The 20,906-nt window shown below is 34.4% G+C and overlaps 1 protein-coding gene across 8 annotated transcripts in view; it reads right to left on the reverse strand.

Moving 5' to 3' along the window:
• Positions 1–20,906, reverse strand: part of LRP1B (LDL receptor related protein 1B) — a 669,756-nt gene that overhangs the window by 112,596 nt on the left and 536,254 nt on the right. For all 8 annotated transcript variants that reach the window (XR_005565475.1, XM_027748979.2, XM_027748987.2 and 5 more), the window contains 11 exons: positions 17,945–18,137; positions 17,349–17,474; positions 14,974–15,102; positions 12,140–12,259; positions 11,020–11,133; positions 10,672–10,821; positions 7,522–7,644; positions 6,656–6,775; positions 4,403–4,531; positions 3,352–3,474; positions 988–1,128 (listed from right to left, as the gene is read on the reverse strand). Coding sequence is in view for 7 of the 8 variants with exons in the window: in XM_027748979.2 (XP_027604780.2) it covers positions 988–1,128; positions 3,352–3,474; positions 4,403–4,531; positions 6,656–6,775; positions 7,522–7,644; positions 10,672–10,821; positions 11,020–11,133; positions 12,140–12,259; positions 14,974–15,102; positions 17,349–17,474; positions 17,945–18,137 (1,468 nt within the window). In the remaining variant the exon portion in view is untranslated. The remainder of the gene's footprint in view (positions 1–987; positions 1,129–3,351; positions 3,475–4,402; positions 4,532–6,655; positions 6,776–7,521; positions 7,645–10,671; positions 10,822–11,019; positions 11,134–12,139; positions 12,260–14,973; positions 15,103–17,348; positions 17,475–17,944; positions 18,138–20,906) is intronic.

A 20,906-nucleotide genomic window follows, 5' to 3' on the forward strand; every position in this document is an offset into this window, starting at 1 on the left:
TATAATATCTTTTAATTTTTCATTGTCTTTAAAGGTTATTCCTCTTCTGGAGAATGTGTGAAGACTTCAACTTACTACTCCCTCCTACATATTTATTTTCATATAAAGGAGAATCCTCTACATTATCTTGGCACAAAATACAGTTCTACAGTTTACAAAAGTTAAAAGGCATGGCTTCTCTCCCCTGTGGATGCTGAGGTGTTTAGTAACGTGACCGACTGAATTCTGATTCATCTCTTGTCTAATGATATGTATATAGGTTTTTCCCTCTTCGGCAAAACTTGAATTCATCATTTCAGCTACATTCAGACCCTTCAAATCACAATAAGAACACTTGCAGATAAGGCAGGTATGTTGCCTCACCTCAAACCAAATTAGTGTTTTCCATCAAAATTGATGTAAAGGACCTGGCTAAAGTGCAATAAAATTCTAAGGCATAGAAAGAAGAACTGGTCTTTGAAAAAGACACCAAACAGAATAACATGTGCAGACCAGGACTAATTTCCCTCTCAAAAACCAGTCAATCCTCAGCCAACTTATTAATGTGAGTAGAAAATATCTATAAAACCAATTGCATTTGGTCAATAATTTGCTGATAAAATTGAACCAGTGTTTATTATTTATAGTGAGAAAAACTTTACATCCCCTCTTATATGACCTGCTTCTGTGCGATAAATATCTTAAACACAGTAAACATTTTCAGAGCAAGAGAGAAAATTTGGCAATTATTACATTAGCATAATCTTATTTTAGTATTAGCAGGATTTATATGTTAAGGAACTATCTGTCATCTTATGCCATAGGAAATTGTGGCTTGAATTTTGTGGACTGAGGTTCTGGATGCTCAGAACACGTTCTCCTTGCAAGATATAAGGAATATCACCATGAAAGCACTGGAGATTTAAGCTACTAGGTTTTACATTTGCTAAACCACTGACTCTCCAAAAAGAAAGGTCACACGTGTCATTCAAAAAATTAAATACAAACCTGAACTTTTGCATTTGATGTTGAGAGGTGCTTCATCAGAATGGTCTGGGCAGTCAAAATCCCCGTCACATTGCCACTGGGAATTTAACAGGCATCTGCCATCAGCACAGGTGAACTCTCCAGGACGACAGTGACGATATCCTGGAAATACACCAACCACTGACTTCATATTTTCTTTCATAGTGTCAACATAAAATTTTGCATATGTTGAGGCAATGTAAATAAAAGTATCTTTTGCTCCATAAAGACATATAAAACACTACATGCTTATTCAAAAGTGCCTACCAACAAAGAGAGAAATCTAATGTCTCTCATGCACTGTATAGCCATGATACAATACACACAGAAACATATGAATAGTAAGATTGAGTTATTGCTATTTTTTTGTTAGTTATTAGGGTTTCATTAAAAAGACAGGTTTATACAATGGAGTCAAAAGAAATTTTCAAGGATTAGAATGATTGTAACTTTAAAATGAATAAAAGAACTGACTGCTTCAATCACCAGTCCCATTTTTATATTGTTTCAGAATAATACTCTAGAAAAGAAAAACAAGAAGTATGCCTTTCAACCCAACCAAACAATAACAAAACTTAGATTTTTAAATATATGCCATTAATTCAGCTTTTAGGAACACCTTTCAAACCAAATTTCATGCCGACTAAGTAGACTGGCTTCTGCAGAGTACCTGGGTTGTTTAGCTATCAAGATGGAAAAGGTCTAGCTCTACAGTCTAACAGAGCTGGGATCAGGCTACCCAGTTTGCAGTCAAATGAGAAATTACAAGTTTAAAATCTCGATTAATTAGGTGGTTCATTTTTATATCTGATAACAGGTTGATAAGTGTGTTTTGGAATTTGCCTCCTACTCTATACAAGTAGTTCCCTTTCTCATAAAAGAATGGAACCCTTTCCTAAAATTAGAGTATAATGAGTTTACCACACTAGTCCCACACTAAAGTGTGTATTTGATTACCAGCTAACAGAAAATTGCATTGAAGCAGTGCAGCACGTAACAAACATTGCTGGAGATTTCAGTTTGCCCAGCAGAAATTAAATAGAGCCAGTGCCTGAAGGCAGGTCCATACTACAATTAGATCAGGAATTCGTACATCTTCTGCTTCTGTTGCTGTTTTCTCCTTCTGTCTCTTTCCAAAGAGACAAAATAACACTATTTATTTGTCAGTATGTTAAGTGGTATGTATACTTTTCGTGCATGTATGTGACGCTATAGTAAATAAATTAAATACACCAGCAAGTGATTATTAAAAAAAAAACCAAAATGTAGGTTGGATATTAGAAAGAGATTCTTCCCCCAGAGGGTGGTTGGGCACTGAACAGGCTCCCCAGGGCAGTGGGCACAGCACCAAGGCTGACAGAGTTCAAGGAGTGTTTGGACTGTACTCTCAGGCACTCTTGGGGTTGTCCTGTGCAGGGCCAGGAGTTGGACTCAATGATTCCTGTGGGTCCCTTTCAACACAGCATATTCTGGGATTCTGTGATTTTTATATGACCAACAAATAAAACAGTATTTGCTACACTATATTTTGTTCCCAAAATGTTCCATTATATGTTCGACTCATGACAAATTTTACTAAATGCAAACATCAAGAATGCTTTTTCTTACAATTTTTGGTTGTCTACTCTCATCATTCATGCACATACACTCTACAGGTGGTGTGTACAACAGAAACATCTAAAACATGTACCCAGCTATTTTCTGCTGTGGCTCTCATTTCTGGAGCACATCTAAGAGCAAATAACCAACACAGATTTTATGGCACAAAATCACTCACAATAAAAAAATCAATAATGTACCTTTTTTGAGGGAACATTTGCTCTATATTTTCCATAAATATTATTTCTACAGATTCATATTTCTGAGTATGGTGCAGATATACTGCATAGATATTCACATAGTATAAGAACCCCTAAATTCATGTCAATAGTGAAAATTAAACATTCATCTATGGTTTTAGTTGATATCATTTAACTGCAGTGATAATCATGACAGAGATGTCTTATTATTTAATAGAAAAAACATACATAGAGACGAATTTAAATATATATATAAAAAGATATACATACTAAGCAAGAAATTCTAGACAGTATATTTTTAAATTCTGTTAAATGTTATTAACAATCAACTGTAAGACACTATAGGAAATAATGTGTCACTGCAGCTCCAGATCCAAGTAAATATTAAGCTCTATTAATTGATGCATAACTTGAAATTTAAAATTAAAACAATTTAAAAAAGAAGAGCTTTCTTTTTCAATAGTGACTTAAAACAACAGACCCTGAAAAATGCCTTACAGTTAAAAGTCTGAAATTTTTGTATTTACTCTATTTTTGTTATACTTGCCACATTCCAGAGATTCATCTGATCCATCTCCACAGTCATCATCATGGTCACAAACAAACTGTTTGGGAATGCAGACTTTGTTATGGCACATGAAAGCATTCTCGTCACAAGTGTTATTAGGAGCTAAGGAAAATACAGTACACAAAAATAAATGAAATTGAGAACAATAAGATACGCAGCCAATTTTCTTACACAGAGATGAAATGAGAAGTAGTTAGTTTGAGTGGATTCAATGGAAATAACTGTAGCTGTTTAGTCATACAAAAGCACCACACAATTCAACAGCAGGAAAAGCTACTCATTACCACAGAGAGCTGGAGTAAGGATGGCTAAAATCTCCTGTAATCCAAAACAGAAAGGCTTCAGAAGTTGATGCTTGTCTACAACTAGCCTAAGGTCTGCTTCTGAGGAAAAGAATATTTGGGAAGTAGAGATGTCCTTCCTATGTTACTCTGCTCCTGAACAAATGCTCTTTAAAGTCTGTTAACACTCAAAATATATAAAGCATATTTCTATACCATTTTTATAAGTTAATTAAAAAAAAAAAAAAAAGCTCAATGAAACTATTACTGAACTCCTGACACTTTTAATAGAAATGTATCTCAGAAGACTGGAAGTAATAGTTTGTAGGGCAGGAGTTGTCAAGACCTGAACAATTAGCCAGAATAAATTGAAGACAGTACTGCATCTCCCTTCCTGATGCACAACCTCCCTGACAGGAGCAGCAGCACTTTCTTCAGGAAGAGCAATAAAACTGCATAGTCAATAATGTGCTAATTTTCATTAGGAAACATGCTGCATAATGTCTACGACGCGACACACATACTGATCTTCAGCTGGTGTGCCTCAGTATATATTAAGAGAGCCTGAAGATGTCAGGCTGATTAAAACATTAAAGGATTCTGGTATGTGTGCTCACATGTGGGCCATCAATCTTTAGCAGCAATCTTGGCAGTAAAAGGGTACAACACTACAGAAACAAACGGCATCTGGATATTATAAAGGTAAAAAGACCAAGGAAATAAATACATCTTTTAACATGCAAACATACCACAGCCTGCTGTGGACAGCTCATCACTTCCATTGGGACAGTCTCTCTCACCATCACAAAGCCAGTGCCGGGGAACACAGGCATGGGAGCCCAAGCAGCTGAAGGTGTCTGCTGCACAGGTCACTGAGCCTGGAAAAACATGGTGTGGGAGTCTTAAACACAGAATCATGGAATATCCTGAGCTGGAATGTCCTAACCGAGGTTTTTATGGTAATGGGTAATGACTAAATACAGGGGTTTACTTTAAAGTAAAACTCAGAGATGATTTTGTTCTGCACATTATGACAAACATATTGACTAAGACTTACAGCAAAATTTTGACAACCTCCTATTTCTTCCATTCTTTCCATTTATTCAGTCTCTTAATAATCTGCAAGGAAATTTAATTTCCCACACTTTACAAAAACTATCCAGTAGAGTAACTTTTCAAACCAGTTTTGGTCTGTGTGTTTGACTGCATGTTTGGACTGACTGAACAAAGGAACTAACATTGTAAACCACATAATCCTTGAATCACCAGACTATTCCAGGAGCCTAAATGCATTCATATTTTTCATGAGTAGTCCCACATAGAAGAGAACAATGTGGACCAAGCATAAAAGTAGTGGGAGTAAAAAATATCTGACAGTTTTAATTCAAATAACTCTACATATTTTTTGCTTGACTTTTTTTTTTTTTAAATGGGCTATTCTCCTGATAATATTATATCCTAGGATTAATTTTATTGTGTTTGGAAGTAAATTTTTGCACAATCACTTAATGTATTCTCTCAGATAAGTTAAATATGTTTCATTAAAAAAATCAACAGTGCATCTTCTACTAATTTTAATTAGAAATTAATAAAATATTAAAATATTAGAAAATACTTTCCTGTCCTATTTATTCAAAAGTGACAACTTTGGGTTACTTATACGTATTGGCCATTTTTTGATACTTCTGGAATTAAACTTCATGTTAAATAAATACTGATTTTTTAAAAAAGCTGAAGTCATGATCTCTCTTGCAGTTCAAGTCCATCTCCTGTTCCTAAGGAGAAATACAGCCTTAACTCTCCCCTCTTCAAAACTGGTGCAGATCTTCCCTCTTGAGAGATGGTCTACAATTTTATTGGTGAGCTTTCTTCCAACAAGAGATCTATAATGTGTTGCAAGTCAAGATATCAAAAGTAGTTAATTCTGAACAACCTTAAAAGAAAAAAAAATAAGTCATCTTGTAGTGACACTTTGCAATTTGTTGCCCTTTGTTTTCATCACCATTTTTCTATTCCTACTAAGCTTCAGGTCCTCATGTCTCAGAGTTTCACACTGTTCTATGTTATTCTCAGATGAGGTGCTTGTCTTCTCAGTAGGATCTAAATACCATGAAAACTGTATTGTAAATGGATGTCAGTTTGAAGTATAGTGTACTAATTAATTCACATTTTGCCATATAAAAATCAGTATAAGTTCCACCTCCATTCTTTTCATTTGATGACATTTATACATCTGTTTGATTAGGTCACCACATATCTGAACATAAGCTGAAGTGATTTCTTCCCTGTCTACTTAACACTTTCAGCACCGTGGTACCAAATACTCTTTGTTGAATGAAATTCAAATAAGAGAATTTCTGAAAAGGAATAAATATTTAAAAGTTAAATCTTAAAATACAGCATAGCTAACAATGGAACCAATGTATAAATATCATTAAATTGTGACAGTATGACTTGACAAAATGTGATTTTCTTTTGAGAAGAATTCACTAACACTTTTCCAGTCCATTGAGCCCCAGAATGAAAACAAAATTTTCAAATCCTTATGGACCATGAAGGCTTTGGGAATTTGAAAGGAATATTATGCAATAATGTTTATGACTGCATATACAAAAATTTAAAGGGAATAGGAGAAAGAGCTGGAGGAAAAAATACACACATCTTTAGTCTTTAAGCACCTACCACTGAAATGTGAAACTCAAACAGGGGTTTTACCACAAGGGTGGGAATTGGAGAAGAGTTTTGTTGTCCTTTTGCCCACACTGGTGTGCTATTCATATCTTTACTGACAGAGCACACACAAATCATACAGTCTCCATAAAAAGGACTCTCTCAGCTAATTGGAGGGGGCTGAGGGAGGAGATCCTCTCATACTCTATCCTTAAAGCGAACACTGCTTGGAGATGCTTTTGTCCTTGTCCTCTCTCCACCATCTTGAAACACATCATCTCTTTCATTATGCATGACCTGACACAACGCAGAGCTAAAATTATCCTACTTACCACAAATAGCATCACTCTCATCTAAACCATCTCCACAGTCATCCTCACCATCACAAATCCACTGCTTAGAGATGCATTTGTTTGCAGAGCAAGCAAATTGATTCCATGAGCAGGACGAATCTAGGAATGACACAACATCACTGCATTCCCTGCATTTTCTAGCACAGTTTAGGAATTTTCATACTGCTCCTTTCTGTCCCCCCAGTTTCCCAGGTATTAAAAACACAGTACAATCCTAATCTTGCTATTCAGCATGCTACCAATTTGTCTCAGAGTTTGCATCACCAAAACATGTATAAAAATAAATAAACAGTGAAACATTCCAAACACGTTCTAATATTTTCAAACATTTTGCTAGTGGGATGATGGCAAACACTTTAAAAGCTAAGTCTAGTTTGTGTACTTAACATAAATACTAGGACTACAGTGAACTGCTTTATTTGGGTAGTAGGGCAGAGAGGGCACTGTCCAAATTTTTCAACACAGACTTCATCCTCCTATTTCAGTATTTATCTAAAGCTGTTCCAGAAGGAGAACTTGTCCAAAATAGAAAAGAAGGAAATTTTTTGAAGTAAAACTCCTTCAAAATTAGGAGTTTTGAAGAATTAGTGGAATTGTTAAATATTAAAATAATAGAAAAATCTGTATATAAACAGATCCTTAAGAAAAAGAAATTAAAAGGCTTTCATTCTGGCATGAGATGGAATTTAAGGTATTGGCAACATGAAGTATTAGAGCTGAATCTAAAAATATATAAAGATATTCTTATATAGGTCTATAATCAATCTCTGAGATAAAAATGCACATTTGTTTGTTTTCAAAGTGCATTAGTGATTACAGAAATACAAGAAAGATAAAATGCTCACCACAGTGCAATTCATCTACTCCGTCCTCACAGTCCTTCTGCCCATCACAAAGCCAGGTGGTCAGAATACATCTTCCACTAGGACAACCAAAATAATTTTCTTCACATGTGGGTTTGTTTTGAACTGTGATAAAATAAAGAATGTAATGTAAAATGGTCTCTACTTGTATGATTAGGAGCCTAATACATTTCTGCTAAATTTCTGAATACTAATGGACAAAGTGTTTATGTCTAAAAATGAAAAAATACTGTTTACATAATTTGTGTTCATAGAAATTAAAAAAAATAGTGACAGTTAAGTAGTTTAGGGAGTTGAAATACTTCATTTTTTTTTTTCTAGAGAAGAATCAGAGCACAGCTTCAAACTAAATCAAAAGGCCTATAGAGGCAAGTAGCTCAGTTTACAGGTTTTGAGATCAGACAGGTCAACACTGTTTCATGTTTTACACCAGCTGACAGAATTACCTTTCTGATCTAGCTACCATAATTTACAAGATAACCTAATGGGGGCAGTATTTTTATCACTGGATAAGCTACAAATCTGATTCATGTGCTGACTAACAGGAGCTACACCAGTGACGTTGGAGCCAGAGATTTAGACTTTGTCAGAAATTCAAAAGTTGTTTGTAGAGTGTGAAAGTAATTTAAAATTTTATTTTTATGAATGCTTAGAAAACAGATGTGAGGAAAGAAAGCATGCTATATATTTATTTCCATTATTTAAGCACAGATATTAGTCTAACAACAGGTTATTTTCAAAATCTTAGGCAAGGCCCTGGGAAAACCCAGGAGGCAGAGTTCCAAGCGCTCGAGATCACTGAAACTCTGCCATGGTTTATATTATTCCCTCAATGTACTGAGGCAATCAACACTGGGCTGGTTTTCAGCCTCCTTTCTTTTAAAAAGAAAGATAAAGTTATTATATTTATGGCTTCTACAGCTGTATGAGTAGCAAAAAAAGAACAAAGAAAATAGTGGGACGTCTATGATGATTTGGTAGATCTTAAAAATTGTCTAAGTATAGCTATTCCTAAATGAGTATTTTTGCTGTAATTTTCCGTAAGAAAAATGACACTGAACAAAACTGCTAATGGGAGTTATAATATTCATAATAGAAACAACACTCAAAAATTTAATGTGCCAAAGTCGGTCAGTTTTGAATGAAATGGCAAAGGAAATCACATGTAGGTTGAATGTGAATGGTGTTGCTCCCAAGTAAAGGGAGGAATGATGCAGACAATTAGTCACACATTAAAATGATGGAACATTTTGGCACACATTTGAAAGACAGAAAAAAAGCGATACAAATAAATGGACGATGGAATAAAATGCACATTAGTGTACTTATGCAACATTAGTTTACTGGAGCTGCAGCACACTGCCCTCCAAATCCTCTTTGGTATGGAAAAAAGCTTTCTTTTTGTGGAAATATAGTAAATATAAGCTATTCTGAGCTCAATGAAGTGTTATATATATTAATTCTACAGAACTAAGAGAATGCAGAGAATATGAAGATTAGAATGGAAACTATAATTTTAATATGAATCTTTTATAGAAAGGAGGAATGTTTTTAATGTCAGGTTGACTGACAGTAGTGCTGAAGTTCTAGATTACTCTGGATCCTGGTAATATTTTCATCACTAAATTTGGCACAACATATGAGAATTCTAATAGAAACTTCTGGTGACACAGTGGGATTATCACGCAGAAAACCAGAGTATTAAATGGAAATAATCAGATTATGTTCATTACTAGGCAAAAACTGGAGAGTATTTACCAACATAAAATTAAAAGTTGTATTTCTACAAATTAATAAAATTTATTATTTAGTAAATATTATTATTAAATACTCATTCTTAGAAGAAAGAGAGTTACAGGTCACAGGAGGACAATTATACTCTAGTATAAGCCAATTATGAAAACCAATATAAATAAAAAATTACATTGTATTTGCACTGATACAAGGTAAAAGTAAAATTTCATTTGCTATACAGGATACTGGTCTAGTATATTCAAGAGAGATGCAGGTTGAGATGACCAAAATATTCTTATGTTGAAAGCAGGAATTTTAAAATATCCTGGCTTATTTGCCATGGCAAGTAAAGAGTAAGGATATTACTGAAGGACTACAAGATCAGGTGTAAAGTGGAATACAGGTAGATTAGAGATTAAAAGACTGAATGTGGTTCTGGAAGACAAAAGTAACAGGAATACTATAAGCAAAAAGCACTATCAATTTTTTGGTTTATATATATATATATATATATATATATATATATATGTAAGCTTGAGGTGCAAGAGTGGAGATACAGGCTTGATGTTCCCAGAGTTTCTTTCTTAGTGCACTTTATTCAATTTGATGAGAATTTCCTAGGATGGGCCTAATCCTACAAACAGGATACAATAAACTTCTATTGATTAAAGTATTCTCATTCTAAATATAGTTTATCGCTTCTTTATTTATAGATATGTTTAGACTTTGGACTTAATATTTTCAAACTCAAATGAGGGGTTCTGGATAAAAACAGAGCAAACACATAAATACCATCCTTCACTAGGTAAAAATTTAATATTGTGAATAATTCATTGGATAACATTAAATAAACAGCAATAACCCCAGTCCTGTGTCTGGGACTCAAGTGTGTCATGATCCCTCTTTACTGGCTGAGGACCAGAACAATCACAAAAGCAATAACCATGGATTCTACCCTGGCAGCCTATCCCAGGGACCTCTACCAAATAAAAGGGAAAGTAAAAAATAGCCAGGAAGGAAAGAAATGCCACTCACTAAAGCAGTAGCTAATAAAAGTTCCTGAATAATTATGCTGATGCTTGATGAGCATGACATTTTAATGACTCATGTTTTACTTAAATAAAAAATGATAAATGACAGACCTAACCTGGAGGAAATAGAAAGCTAGACATTGCAGTTTTCGTCAGAAAACTGCAGTATTAATTTGTAATAATTTGCATAATTTGATGAAACACAAAATAAAGGTGAATAAACTGCATTCAGTATTATATTATTCTCCATATTAAATAAATCGGTATTGACTGAATAAACATTTTGCAACACAATTAGAAACACTGCCCCCCCCCAAATAAGATTAAAAAAATAAAATTAATGTTCTATTTATTTTTTTACAGTTACCTGGGCATTTTAGTTCATCTGTATAATCTCCACAGTCATTAGATCCATCACATATCCACTCTGGCAGTATACAAAGGGAAGTTGAATTGCAGCTAATAAATCCTGAAGATTTTATTCCAAGTTTATAGAAGTAAGCACAGTTTGTATTACCTGGAAAGAGACATCAAATTAGTGCATCACACCTAACACAGACTGAGAGACTTATAGTTTAATTTTCGTGTTTATCTTGAGCTTGCACAGACCATGCAGGTGTTGGTCTCCCAACCAGTAATGACTATGAATTAACTGCCACATAACAAGGAATAATCATGGAGCAGATGCTCCAGCGAAGCACAAACACAAACTTACTGCAGTTCTTTTCATCTGAAGCATCTGCACAATCAATGACCTGGTTGCACTGCGCTGATTTTCCAATGCAAGTTCCATCTGCACAACGGAATTCTGTCGAAGCACATGTTGAATCTATAACACATGGTCATAAAAGATGTAAATTTGTGTACTAAACAGACTCTTAAGATGCACATCATATGTATTATGTTTAAACATTTTCTACCTTTTAGAATGAGGCAGTCAGAACACGCTGTACCTTCCATGGCTAAAAATTCAGCAGACATATGCTTTTGAGTTTATAGGACCTCGTAAGTTCCTAATTTTTCAATTTATGTTTTAGCCTAAAAGTATCTCTGTATAATTCAACTCAATTTGAGATAATCACCGTGTAAGGAAGGAAGACGCATTTTCAGGACCATCTATGAATCTCTCAGGTTTCTTTTTTGTAACACCAAGTTCATTTTTTCCCCTGTATGCTTTTCTCCCTACCCATATTTAACTAAATGATTAAAAACCATTCAGTTTTTTAAAAAAAATGCTAGTTACTACAGCTATATAACTTTTTAGCTATATAGTGTGGGATAATATCCCGTCCAGTCTTCCTGAATTGTAACTAAGGATTTGCGTTGTCTGTTAGCTAGTCTTTATTCACTGGCTGGTACACAAACATAAATATTCATGTTTTAAGACACTAAACAACAAAGAAAATTTCTGATATAAAAGGGAGAACAATTCTAGTAAGCTTTGCAAAGGACACAGACATTGCCATGCATCTGACAAACAAAGAAACAGAACACTTGTTACTTCAAAGAAAAAGCAGACTCAGAGAAGAAAACACCCATCTTTCAAACCCTCTGTCTGTAGTAAAGATACTCTCATTTATTACTTTACAGAAGCAGCACCTGTATTCTATATTTTATATATCTATAATAAAAAATGTTATATGTAATATATATGCATATTTATATTTTATTTTATAGCCATAGTCCTAGAGGACTGTAGGTGTAAACCAAAATCACTCTTTATATCAATCCCAAAATATGATTAAATTACACGTATTTTCTGGCTACTTCTATTTACATACTGAGTATTTATAAAGCAATATTCCAAAATCACCTTGGAAATAACTGCCATTTACCTTTACAGTCAAATTCATCAGAGTTGTCACCGCAGTCATTTACACCATCACACACTTTATTACTTGAAACGCAGCGACGATTAGAACATGGCTTGAAACCCTTCCGACAGCCTCTATTTTCTGGAAAGTTAAGCACATATTTTCACTTAGACACTTTATGTCTGATACAAACAGGCTTCCATGGAAACCAAACAAACATTCCAGAAAAAAAAAAATTAACTGATAAAGCATTTGAAGCTACAGGAAAAACTTCAGAAATTGTTCGTTTATTGTCCAGCAGAAAAACTTGGGCTGATAAACAAATAAAGAATAATGGATGAAAGTATGATGAAAAAGAATGACTGACCCAAAAAAAATTAAAAAGGAAAGCCTAATTTCCCCATTTTCACTATCTTGTGGTATAAAAAGACCATGTGCCCTAAATGCATTTGTTTTGACACATTTTTTTTGTGATAATGTTTGCATGTGGCATCAATAATTCCATCATGTAGAATGAGTTACACACCAAATTTGCCCTGAACCAAATCAGGAATAAATGGAGAGTAAAATAACAACAAATATTAGCAGAGAAGTTTCTGGATTTCTGAACCCAAATACTTCCAGCATTCTGCTCAAGAACCCTACTAAAGAATGTATAAATTTAACACATACTGATATGTTTGAAAATTCAGGGCTGATTTACTAAAGCCTTAATCATCGTAGAAGTCATGTCACAATAATAAATAATGTTCACTTCATTAGTTAATCAACAATAATGATTCCAACTTTATCAGATTCAGAAAGCAATGACATGACAGAACCCCAGTTCCTCCAGCTATTTTTCCAAGGTGTAACAAAATGAGTCAAAAGGTACACTGTCACACCACAAACTAACATAATGTCCTTCATAAAATTACGTGGTAAATCCATGGAAAGACAAATTGTTGGATGCTAGAATCATGGAATGTGTTGGGTTGGAAGGGACCTTAAAGGTCATCTTGTTTCAGTACCCTGCCTTGGGCAGGGACACCTTCCACTACACCAGGTTCCTCCAAGCCCTGACCAACCTGGCGTTGGACATTTCCGGGGATGGGGCATCCATAAATTCTCTGGGCAAAAAAAGATTGCATTTATAAATCTATTTCTAAATTTCTAATCTTGAATTTATATATTTTTAAGTATTGTAAAATAAAGTATAGAACAGTTTTTGCAGCTCAGAAAATCTTAAAAAGACTAATGACATATAAGACAGCTTCTCTGGAAAGACAAGAAAGATTTTTGAAGATTCCTCACCAACTACAACTTTCTTATTTGTTCCCAAATGACTGTTTCTCTAGTCCTTCAACTTACTCTCCTCTCCTAACAAAGAAAAAGAAACTATATGAAAACTTAATATTTTTTCCATGAACTGTGACAAAATAAATGACTAAAAATAATACTAGAGACGAAGAGGATTAATCTATTTATAAATAGACCTACCCGGGGTTTTTTGGAGGTGGTGTCAGGTTTTGTGGTTTGCCTTTGTTTGTCATTTGTTTTAAATTAATTCTTATCTCTAAGCATTATGCTTACATAAATACAAATAATGCTTACATAAATACAAATATATCAACACATACAATACTTTGAAGCTGTCACTTGTAATTCAAGGGCCTTTTCCCCTGGTAACTAACACTGTTTTGCATATTCCCTATTCTTATTTCCTCATCTGATGTCTTATCTTTTTTCAGATTCAAATAACTAAACCTTCTAAGTTATCTACATGTAGATGATCTGATGAAACATCACTGTTAGTTTTACATGACATGATCAAAGCAGTTACACAGAAGTCTGAATGCTAAAGAGACACAAATTGAAGATGAAAGAAGAAAAAAAAACAGTTAATTTGTTCAAGGGGAAAAAAAAAGGAAAAAAGGAAACTGTTCTGTTTATTATTAAAATGGCTGAGGTGAACTGCAGGAATTAAATGAGACATTTTCATAAAACTACAGAGGTGACAGGTGTAAGATGGGTTTGAAATGACATGGAATTGTTCATATGAGAAACAAAAGAGATTCCAAGTCTGTGATACGGACCCACAGAACGGAATAAAGGCCAAGAATTACAGGCACACAAGTAACAAGGAGGTTTAATTTCATGTGCAGGACACATGAATTCACTAACATGACTCAGTGTTGAAGGAAAATTATTTGAACAGTAGTGTTTTAGACACTGCAGCAGGCAAACTCAGTTGGCCACAAAAAACCCTGGAAATTATTCAGTTAGTGGTTATTAGGGGAAAAAAATACATGTAAGGATAGAAGCCTTTGGGGAAATTATGGAAGTTGACATCCATGCATCTCAATTGTTGCAGGATGTAGATGGACTGTTGTGAAGAATAACAACATTATAAACTTAAATAGAAAACTGTGTGGAAAGATATCTATTACTCAGCCATTTCTGTATTTTATAACATTTCTATTTAGGCGTTTTCTATTCACAATCAGAAAAAATCTTATTAACTATTAAAAACTAAATCAAAATCACTAAATTAAATCTGAAAGTACTCAATTTTTCATTTTTAAAAAAGCAGCCAGCTGTGCTTTTCCTTAGTTTTCTTTTACAGACAGAAATATCAGAACATCTCAGATGCTTTTTATTAAAGACAAGTCAGTTAATACATGAAGTTGGCAAGGAAAAATATTTTCAGATATTAAGTAATTCTATCCATATAATGTCAGGGCTTTCTTAATGTGTGAGTTGGCATTTTCTCGGCGAGCAGTTGGTATGAGTAAGTAGAAAAAAGTCACAGAAGAAAGAATCTAAGCACACATAACCGAAAGAACAATGTGAAGGTGAAAGACAGAAATACTCACCACAGTAGAAAAGTTTCTCATCGGACTTGTCCTTACACTGAGCAATGCCATCACAAGTCTGCTGATAATCAATGCATTCACCATTTCCACATTCAAACTCTGAATAAATGTTGCAAGTAGAATTTTTAGCTGAAAATAAAACACATTAACACGTAATTTTTTAAAAGCTTTCACAATTAGTGAAAATGAGAAAAATGTTGGCTGCGTTTGAAGTATCTGCTATGCGGTTTTTGAAATCCTCAGCGCAAAAAAATAAATAAATAAACAAATAAACAAACCCACTGTGGCATCAGAACTTAAAAGCTTCTACAGAAAGAATTCGAAAAGAAAAATACAGAGTCAAATATCCATGAAGGAACAGGCAGTGAAATAACTTCAAGGCACAGATTCTGAAAAGAACGACTTTGGAACTACTGTGCTCAGAGACCCTCTACTCTCACACACCTCTCCACAATCCCCAGTTTGCGTGCAACCATTTCTTAACAGATGTTTTAAAAACATCCCTTCAACACAGCCCATCCAAAAGCAAGAATTAAACATTTACCATTGCCAAGTAGTTAATTTGAACTCTCAACTCTGTTTTGTGGCACTGTAATACACAGCTACCAGCATCAGTGCACTACATCAAATGGTGAAGATACAGCCAATTAAGAAAACCTCCTGTATGTACTTTACTTATTCCCTTTTATTCACAGAAAATCCCCAGTGATATATACCTAATTTTTTGTGTTCTCAGCTTCTCATCTAGTGGATGTTTTATCTGTTATTTTAGGAGAACAAGATGCACATTTAAAATTTTTACTTCTGCTTTCTCTTGCATATAGATTTTCTATTGGCTCAGTTAAGAAACTAAAAGCTATCACAAAGTTGACACAGAACAATTCGTTCATGAACTTCATGACTGGTCATACATCTGCTTCACGTGCATGGTTCCAAACAAAATATCCAAATTGAGAGAAACGAGAAGTATCCAGAATAGCCCCAAAAGAATAATTATGTTTCCTTCTTGTAGCCACTATAATTACTTCAGCACAAACTCAGGAAGAACCAATGTCTGATATATTAAAAAGTCAAGTCAATATAAATTAAAATAATTTCTTGATTTGATTCAAACATGAAGAAAAATATAAAAGAAGTGCTGAAAATACAGCTTTCGGACAAGGTGAGATCTGATCTTAAATATAATTTATACAGTCCTTTACATCTTAATCAAATTTATCACAGCAACTACTTTTCTCTCTTTTCCTCCCATGTTTTAGAATTGTAAGAACTTAGATCTAAGAAATTATAGTTCATCTAGTTCAGCACCTTAAACTGCAGTCTTTAGGAAAATATGAAAAAAAAAGTTTGTATGGCATCATCTGCCATCAGTTAAAGTCTAACTGGACACCCTTGCAGAGATTGCTTCAAACTCCATCTTGCAGAAACAAAGCATTTTAATGTCTTTCAAAGTGTTTCTTTGATGAGAAGTGAGTAGTCAGGGTAGTCATTACCCATATAAGCATCCAATCCCTCTTTGAATTTTACTGAAGCTTTGTCTCAAGAATCTTGACTGGCAGCAAGCTATATTACACTGTGAAAGGACAGGTAATTCCTTATATCAGCTGGAATTGCTAACTTCCAATTTTATTGAGTATCCGTTTCAACTGTGTTACGAAGAAAGTAACTTTTGATCTCGCAGCTAAACTATAGTCTGTCTTATTTCCATCCTTCCTGGGCTACTCAACCCCAACATTTAATGTCTAAGTCTTTTTTTTTTTACTAATAGCTCAGACGAACATTTTCTGCAAACATTCCAAAAAACTAATTTAGAAGACAGAATCTTGCATCATGGTCTAGATGAAGATTTAAACATGGCTTTACCAAAGAGCAATATTTAGAGTTGCAATGCTTCTGGAAAATATAAATGCAATATAATAATTTTATAACACATCATCCGATGTATGAATTTATCTGCTGAACCTCTTTCGCTTCCACTGCTGACCACAGCCTTGACCTTAAATAGGTGAGAAAAAGGGACTCAACTAAGGTTCAGCTTCAGTAATTCATCTGATATACTCCTAGAGAGATCCAACGGATGCACATAGACATTTCTATCTCAGCAGTAATCATGATAGAGATGTAAAAATCCTAACTATGAATAAGAAAGTAGTATCTCACTACCATAATAAGGATTTCAGGGGAGTATTAATGCTTTTTAACCCTCAAAAAGCCTTATCAGACAAAATAGTTTAAAAAGCCAGATACGTGCTGAATTGCCAGACCAGTTTTTACAGTTTATAAAAGAAATAAAATTAATGGCTTGACCCAACTGTCTTATGATAGGCAACTGCATCACAGCATAGAAAAGCATCGTGTCAGCCAGTATTACTTACTCACACATCTGTTATCATCTATCAGAATTCTGTCCCCTCTACACGAGCAGTTCACTCGCCCGTCAGGCGTCAGAAGGCACAAATCATGACAACCTCCATTCATCTGTGCACAAGGAGATAACTCACCTGAAAAAACAAATGATAAAAGAGGAATTCTGTTTTATTAAATTTGCTTCAACGGTCAATGTCTTTGAGAGAGCAGAGATCACCATATCTCAGATTCACGGGCAATTGATTCAGGTTTTATCAGTCAGATGAAAATGTCAGCGTGCCTCAGATGCTGGCACGCTAAAGATAAACAAACACAGCTACCTTGAAAATAATAATTTAAAAAACCTACAACATTCAAACCTGCCAAAGTCTGACAGGAAAATATTTAACTGCACCCATTGAGCATAACATCCACAGCAGAAAATGGTCATTCAATAATATTTATTTGCTTGGAAAGAGGTTATACCCCATCCTAAGTCAACAGCTACTACAATAAGAATTTCTGAAACACCATGAAATGTTTTAACTCGGTTAAAACTAAATAAAATATCTGAAATAAATTATTCTGGAATTTGGAAAACAGTGTATCTTGCTTTGTAACTTACAACTGTTGGTGTCATTGGCAACAGCAATAATGCCCATTGGCTGATGAGGGATATCAGAACGAAGAACTTTTGTGTCTCCTCCTGTGTATTTACTGGAACGCAGGATAGCTCTCCTCACCCCATCTGACCAGAAGATGTATTCATCATACACAGCCAGGCTGAGAAACGTGCCTGGTCCAGACTTCACAATTACCTAAAATACGGAAGTACAGAAGAGAAACACGAGAAGAATTGTTGTCACTGAATAAGAAGTTTTTAAAGTGCAGACTGGGACTCACATCACTTTATAGTTTTAGACAAAACACTTAATACTTCTGTACTTACAGAACCTGGAAAAATGGGATAACAGCACTTAAAGTGTGGTAGAAGGATGTTGCAAGCAGAAAACCAGGTATCTGTTCCTTAATTAAAAAAATCACAGTTTATCTAAAGGTGCCTGTAAAGATACCTACTCGACACACTACCTGCTTAATAGTTTGAACAGAAAAGAGGTTCTTTCAACATGGCTGAAAGTCTAAAAATTTGGAGTTTTTATGAATCAAAGTGAGAAGCATGTTTCAGATCTGAAGAGCAGTCACTATATGATCCATCAGAAACTTGAACCCAAGACAATAAATGTTTTGTGTTTTCCAATTAAAAAAAATATAAAAATCTCACCATAGAATTAATCAGCTTAAAACCTTGGCAGAAAACATGAATTGTACTTCACTATATAGTAAGGTTTGAAAGAAAACTATAGAAATGCAATGAATTTGATCCCAGTCTAAATCACAGCTCCTATAAAATATTTTCATATATGTTCTTTCTTTTCATGTATCAGAATTAAAAATTTCACATGTACAGTTTCTGTTCTGAAGAATATGACACATTTTTAATCAGTTTTCTAAATGAAAATTTAATTTTGGCTGAAAAGAGTTATTTGGAAGGGGGGTTAATACTTCTCCATTAGCTAATGGAGATAAATAATACTCTTAATATTTGTATCGAATTGTATTCTTCCAGGTTTCTCTGGAAAAAAATAGTAACTCATGTAAATTCATAAAGTAGCATCAGTTCTGACCAAGGCTAGCAAAAAAAAAAAAAAAATCCCATGTCTATGTACAACTTAGCATAGTGAAATTGGGATAAAACCAGAAAAATAACAGTTTTTAACAACACAATAGAAATCATTCTTTTTCAAGCATCAATTCTCAACCCATATCTCTACTTAGATCACCACGGTTTTCCATCTGCTTTGTGTCCTTTATCCTCTTTCCTAAAGGGCCTTCACAAAAACAATGAGATTTCATGGACATCTCCATGAACCCAGTCCATGTGATGAATCTGAGCTGTTCCTGCTGACTGCACACCTGCCCAGGAGCTGGTGCTCTGCTCACTGCTCAGCCTACTTGAAAGTGGGTGCTATTTTAAAAATGCTGTAATGAGACAGAAGTAGCAGTGGTCAATCCCATACTCAATAATTAAATAAGTAATTGCAGGGGGAGGAAGTCTTGCTCTTCAGATAAAAAAATACACCTAATAAACAGGATATCCAAATTTAATTCTGTGAAAGAAAAGCCTCCATTTTTGTTGCTGCAGCTATGCCTTAGAGATTAAGAAGGTGCCCTAACTCTGCAGGATTCAATACCAAGGAATGCTCCAGGGGCATTTTGTTCACACCTATGCCAAGTTCACTGCCCAGAGCATTACAACAATTTGCCAACATAGATATTTCTAGTCCAGTGCACAGGAGCATTCCTGGCCATGCTTGAACTCACTTATACAGAGAGAATATCAAAATTACTTATATTAATCAGATAATTATAACAAATTCTACATTACTGTGCACATCATATATTTCTGCATATTTTAAAGAATGTTTGACTAGAAAACCCTTTTTTCCAGGAAAGATTTTTCTTACTGATAAATATCCCAAGACGATAACTTTTCTCTAACCAACCTTTTTCCAAAATTAAAAGCATTAAAAGATAGATGGGAATGTATTAATGGTAAAAGATTTCTTCTCTAATTGTGCACATTTACTGTAAGACACTTTTCATAATACACTCTTAAAATCCTACACTATTCATATTCAGACATTCCATGAAAAAAAATAAAAATCATGTGTTTCTGAAAGATCTGTATAAAACCCGGCCAGGAAGAGTTTGCAACCCCATATTTTTTCTCCATGAAAATGTGAAACTTTCCCAGTTGGAAGGATTTTGTTGTCACAATCAGTGCTAAAGAAGGCACTACCCTGTTCAGCTTTCTGTGCTCAGTAGCACTGTCATAATTTTTCTCAGATCGTAATAACAACACAATGTAAATTCATTACAGACTGATCACTGCTGTTCAACCTTGGGAGAGCTGAGATCCAAATAAAGTGTCACCAAAACAAACATCCAAAATATTTGTTCACTAGTGCTCATAGCATTTCCTCTCCTCCATTATGTCACATCCCTATCCAAGGACACTGGTTTTATTCCAGCATCCAAAATAAAGAGTTCATATTTCTACAAGGTTTTGGCCAAAACTTTATAGCCCTTTTAAAATCCTATACATTCTAATTTATAGAATAACACTGAAAATTGTAACAATTTTTATTTTTTAAGTCTAAAAAATTAAGAAAATTAAGAAAACCTGAACAAGACCTCCCTACTATCCCTTCCACCCGAATCAGACATGTCCAATAGTACATCACATGTTTTAATTCTAAATGATACCAACATTCAGTTACAGCAGATACTTCAAGTTCTGAGTAACAGATGTAAAGTTTTTTCTGGTTCCTCTAAAGAGATGAGGAGACAGTAAAAAGCAAAATACTGTATCTTGCTGGACAAACAAATCTATAAGTCTTGATCTGGAGTGTCCAAATTCTGCCCTTTCAACACTGTGACGTTATTGGACAAAAACGTTAACCAGAAGTGGAAGTGGATGTTAAAGACAAAAGAAAGAAATTTGGTGCTGAAGATTCCTGTTACCA

The sequence above is a fragment of the Pipra filicauda genome, unplaced genomic scaffold, assembly GCF_003945595.2.
Source record: "Pipra filicauda isolate LSUMZ 115617 unplaced genomic scaffold, ASM394559v2 scaffold47_size6085603_pilon, whole genome shotgun sequence".
Lineage (NCBI taxonomy): Eukaryota > Metazoa > Chordata > Aves > Passeriformes > Pipridae > Pipra > Pipra filicauda.